At 36.9% G+C, this 6,000-nt stretch overlaps 1 protein-coding gene across 1 annotated transcript in view; it reads right to left on the reverse strand.

Annotated features, from left to right (window-relative positions):
- LOC118573395 overlaps window positions 1-4,882 on the reverse strand; it is a 120,190-nt gene extending 115,308 nt beyond the window's left edge. Inside the window, exon 1 of the mRNA XM_036173691.1 lies at window positions 4,741-4,882. Within this exon, the coding sequence (XP_036029584.1) occupies window positions 4,741-4,882 (142 nt within the window). The remainder of the gene's footprint in view (window positions 1-4,740) is intronic.
- Window positions 4,883-6,000: the final 1,118 nt, after the last annotated feature.

Here is a 6,000-nt window from a genome sequence, read left to right on the forward strand (position 1 = left end):
GTCATTATTTTATTGATTGATTGGTTGGTTGATCTAGTGTGTTTGTGTGTGTGTATGTGTGTGTGTGTGTGTGTGTGTGTGTGTGTGTGTGTGTGTGCCATGACATGCATATGGAAGTCAGAGGTCAACTTGAGGGAATCAATTTGACACAGAGATTAGTCTCAGGTCGCAAACTTTGGTGGCAAACATATCCAACCATCTCACTGGTTCCTCAAAAGGTATATTTTCAACAAGCTGATGAAGTTAAAAATTGGCAATTTAAAAAAATGAATTTATCTTAAACATTACAGATTTAAACATAGTATACATATATTTACATAGCATATACAATATGCATCGTTACATAAATCCCTACATGGAGAGGAAATGCCCTTACCCAGGAAAAGGAGAAAAAGAATACTCCAGGACTTGAAGACTCTGACCACTCCATTTGACACGCTTCAGTCCTGAAGGAAGGGCTTTATTTACTCTTGGCAGTTACCAGGACAATTTCCATGAATCCACTTAAATTTGAAAACTGTAATGTGGGTGCCATGGGAGAGGAGATGGAAAGAACAATCTCTCTAAGCCTATTTACAATCAATCATGGACATGGTAACAGTTTATAGACTGACAGATTACCTTCCAGTACTGAAGATTATGATTAAATCTCAAAATAATGCATTATACCAAGGGCAGTTTGGTATGTAACCCTTAGCACTTGATAATTTCACACTTACAGTAATTTTTGAGTGACCCTATTTCTATGTTGAGACTGCAGAAGACTAATTGGGAAAGTTATACAGCAATGCTTTAACAGCAGATTTTAATAATGAGGTGGCAGCTTAACTGACTATGTCTAAATAAGTAAGTATTTTAATTAAATCTTTTTAGCCTATAGTAAATATGAATAATAATTAATGTATTAAATGAATTTATAGAAGTCAAAACTTGTGGTGGTTTGAATAAGAATGGGCCCTATAAACTCATGTGTTTGAATGCTTGGTCTTAGGGAGTGGCACTATTAAGAAGTATGACCTTGTAGTAGGTATGGCCTTGCTGGAGGAAGTGTGTCACTAGGGGTGGGCTTTAAAGTCTCAAATTTCAAGCTAGGCCTAGTGGGCCACTGTCTCTTCTTGTTGCCTGTGGATCCAAATGTAGAGCTCTTAGATACTTCTCCAGCACCAGGTCTGTCTGCGTGCCACCATGCTTCCTGCCATGATGATAATGAACTAAACTTCAGAACTCTAAGCCAGCCACAATTAAATATTTTCCTTTATAAGAGTTGCTGAGGCCATGGTGTCCCTTCACAGCAATAAAGTCCTAACTAAAACAAAAGTTGGTGCCAGGAGTGGTGTGTTGCTATGATAGGCCAGACAATGTTTTTGTTTGAGGGAATGTGGACTTTGGGAGTGCAGGTTAGAAAAGCCGGTGAATGCTAGCATGGAAGACAGTGGTGCTAGAGTCACATTGTCTCTTCACAGCAATAAAACCCTAACTTAGACAAAGCAATTAAAGTACCTTATAGCATTTCTTAGTACGTATCTTTCCCTTCTTACTGATATCTCTGATAATGAGCAAAGTATATACAGATGTAGTTAATTTGGACATATCCTTCACCAAAGCATCAAATTATACTTACATACTGTAGTATTCAAGAGTTTCCATTTCCTATAGGCTTTTCTTCTTTTCCTTCTCATTTTTGGGAGATGTATATCTCTTCATTTATCTGTACCTTTGGAAAGTACCAAACTTGAAATTATTTTCTGTCAGAATTTAGATTTCATCAAATTATGAATTAACTCATTTATCAACTTGCCACCATGCTATCTTTGTCTGGCTTCTCTGTAGTATTCTACTTCAACTATATGTTATTGTCCTAAGAATATTTTCTCTTCCTATTTAGTTATATCTCAAAAATTTATTGAAATAAGACATAGCATGTGGAAATTCAAGCATATACAACATACACAAATACAAGCACAAACACAGGATTTTAGGAATTTAGGGTGCAAATTGTAAAGTTATGTTGTTTAATGAATTGAATTATTTTTATTTTAGGAGTATAAGTGTTTGTCTTATATGCACCCCATAAATGGCTAGTGTCTGCTGAGGCAACAAAGGTTGTCAGATCTCCTGGAACTAGAGCTATGGACTGTTATTAGTTTCCATGTGGGTCCTGGGAACCAAACCTGGGTCCTCTGCAAGAGGATAATTCACTTTTCCCTCCACTGTTTAACTGATTAGTTTTGTATTCCATTTTTCTTATCCTAATAGAAGACTCTAACTTTTGTGACTTTTTACCTAAGTTTAAAGTCATTAGATCTTTAGCCTCATTGAATTAAGTGGTAAAAGGGAGTTGTTTTCTCTCCATTATGCTATTGTTCCATATACTATATTTAAATATCATGAGACCAGATCCACATGTTAGCAGAGTTGGCCTTTCTTCCTAGCAGACAAAATTCTTTACCTTTGTTGTAAACCAAAGGATTTTATTCGCTGTTGATGACGTCTTCAGTAACAGCGAACACTGGAAAGAGGAATTCAGGAGAAGGTGGTCTTCTAACTACTCAGGTAGTGCTGTTGGCAGGTATCTGTCTTTGTGTACAGCTATGTCTGATTTTCATTGCCTTTGTGTTTGACAATGATTAAGTGATCTGCACAACCCAAGGCAGGCAGCTTGCATGGATAGGAACAGGGCAGTTTTATGTGCTGGTTTGAGCAAGCTCTGCCTATGGATGAATCAACCAAGATGCTCATTACTCCAAATTAAATGGGGCTGGCTTATGGCTAGTTTTAGTAAAATGTACTTAGATTCCCCTCAACTTATTTTTCTCCTCATTCTTCACATCATGGTATCTATTGATTCCAAATCCTCCATATTCCAAAAAGTATGGCAGTGTTATAACTTTCTGCATTATGACTTTTTTCTTCCTTAGAGTACCTTTATTCTCTGGAAAAAATTGACATTCATTGGCACTTCCAGCTGTCTTTTCTATTCTCTCTCCCCCTATGAGCACGAATAAGTTCTTATAGCTGATAGAATAAGCAATATTTTCTCCTTAGAAAGACAATGTGGGAATTTAATTTGTTGTTATTGTCATATATGTATATTGGGTTTTCAAACTTTGAAAATGCTTCAAAAGAACTGTGTGGTTTATAAATTATTCCTTTATGGTTCTACACAGTGGGAGCAGAAAATGAAATGGTCCCACTATATTCAGTGGAGAACCCTTTGGATGTAGACTCAGGAAATCTGGGCTTGTCATCTGGCTCAAATCCCTATTCAGCACTTCTTACAATCTCTATGAAGCTGTTTTCTTTACCTCTGAGATAGAAATGGGAATATGTTCTTCTTTAAGGGGTTGTCTAGAAAAAAAAAAAAAACTATAGAAAATGCTATAAATCATTCTGGTCAAATGACTTCAGTTATTATTCTTTTTTTTTTTTTTTAAGCTGAGGATCGAACCCAAGGCCTTGTGCTTGCTAGGCAAGCGCTCTACCACTGAGCTAAATCCCCAGCCCCAGTTATTCTTTATGTAATACTGTATATACTGTATGCGCACATTTAATACATTACATTTAAAACTAGCACTGTACAGTGACTTCAAGGCCATCTGATACAAGGCTGTCATTTGGAAGATGAGAAACTAGGACTCAGATGAACTGGATCTAGACCCAGGTTATTAGGAATTAGCTGAACTTACTTTTTGAGCAGACACACATGGTTTAGATACTGTGGATTGCTTCTGCTCATACAGTGGAATTTTACAGTTGATTTGTGTTTTAGCTGTGAGAAAGCACAACTTAGTTACAGAAAATTTAATGTATTGTTCAGTGTGTACCCAGTGTTTTGTATAGTGTTTGGCACATAAATATGCATGCATATATGAATTTGATGGTCTGTGTCAATATGTGCCTAATTATGTTTTACTATAGTGCCTTTTCTTGTTTCTAAATGTATTTGATTTGTTGTCAGCTAATAAAAGTTCTAGTTTTATAACACAAATTGTTGAAAATTTCCCCTACATGAATCTCCCTTTTTATCTACTTCTACAAGAGGCACCAAAGTTAGCTTATGGCAGTGCCCAGAATAATTGGCTTATATGAGTCACATGAGCAGACTGAAGGGTATATTTAATCCTACAGTACTGGAAGCAAACTGTATCTCTATTTGTCTGTTTAGCACAGTATGCCGCGACCACATTGTCTATTGAACCTTAATAAAATGAGGGGTTGGAGGAGCTAGTTGTTCCCTAGTATCCCTGACTCCTGTTTCTATATTTTTGTCCCACGTGACCCCTTCTTCAAGGCTTTCAATTATTTGGATGCTTTCTCTATTCTCTCTCCTTTCTTTAGAAAAAGAAAAAAAAATCCTAACAAACCTATCATTGAATCCTCAAAGAAAATAATTAAGGGAGAGGAAGGATGCTTTTACAACCTTAAAGAATTCTACATTTTTCAAAAAGATTTAGAGTTGTTATCATTAGAAAAATCATAATAAAATCCTCATAAAAATCATAATAATTTTTTAACTTCATATGGAGATTCTATAGTCATCCCAAAGATTTCCTATAAAAATTGATAACACTTTCCTCTTTCTTCTCTTAAACAAGAGTTTTTATTTTTTCCTCATCCTCCTACCACCCTTTCCCCTACACAGGGAGGATGAACTCACACTTAGTTCATGCTAAATTGAGGCTGACTGTGAGTCTCTCTGCTTTCCAATCAACATGACAAATTTATTTGAATTGGTATCACACTCTAGCAAATTTCTTATTTTGTGGATGATGTAAGCATTTCCTGATGATGTAAGTATCTCTGGACCATTTTCTTTGCAATTATTATCTCCTTTGCCTTCGTGCCAATTCCTCTCCAGCTCGAGTTCTCCATCAGCTGTCATGTACCTAGACAACAACACATATCGAACAACTGGACTATTTTCTGACTCAGCACTCTTCACCTTTCATCTTTGTCTCAAGCTCCCTTCAAGCAGCCTATTACCTCCTTGGACTCCAATGACAGGACTCTTGTCTAGGGCACAGCTGATACCCAGATTGTTAAAACTCAGTCACTTCTTGGTTCTCAGTCCATTCATACACTAAGTATCATTTCACGCAGAAAAGAAGCACTTCATTCCTCTTGTATCTATTCCTATGGGATTTCAGCTTCATGAAGCCACACCGCCCTGACATTGTAATGGTCCACTAGTTCCTCCTGAAAAATTGGCTGATCATCTCTTGATCAGTCTAATCTTTGACATTCCTTTTATTTCTTCATCAACTCTCTTCTTGAGAAATTTTTTTCCATGTCTTCTTAGACAAATTTCTAAAATGGTCATATTAAATAAAAAACACGGAGCCAAATATAGAGGTGAAATCCTTAGTGAGATCAGGGAAACAGGGAAAGCCACCAGCCAACCTTACCTTCACCAACTCTGCAGCTTCCAAATACGAGTTACTTCCTGTCTACCCACGTCTATATGCCTTGCTGTTCTGCCATCTGATTTGCTCTTTCCCTTCAGCTACATCACTTCCTCTTCCTACACAGCTCTGTCACTTCCTGTCTGTTTGTACAAACCTCCAGACCTACATGGTTAACTAGTTTTGGAATTTAAGGCATGTACTACCATACCTAGCTCTGTTTCCAGTGTGGCCTTGGATCCACAGAGATCCTGCCTGCCAAGTGATAGGATTAAGGGCGTGTCCACTGTTGTTTCCTGACTTCTTTGTAAAATGGTTTGCTATTTCCTCTGATCTCCAGACAAGCTTTATTTATTAAAGCACAAATAAAATACTACCACATTTCAGCACCAAGTAAAGTATCACTGCATGTCTTTAACATCATTGTTTCAAATCTAAAGTTTTTAACTTTGTTCCTGAATTTCTTAATCTCATATGGTGAGAAGTTACACAAAGTTAAGTAGATATATCCTCCTGAAAATTAAGCTGGAATTTTACTCAAACCCATGTCCCCACCTGAGTCCTTGGTGACCTGTGCTTCAATTTTCTCCTATGATGC

Source organism: Onychomys torridus, chromosome 23 (assembly GCF_903995425.1).
Source record: "Onychomys torridus chromosome 23, mOncTor1.1, whole genome shotgun sequence".
Lineage (NCBI taxonomy): Eukaryota > Metazoa > Chordata > Mammalia > Rodentia > Cricetidae > Onychomys > Onychomys torridus.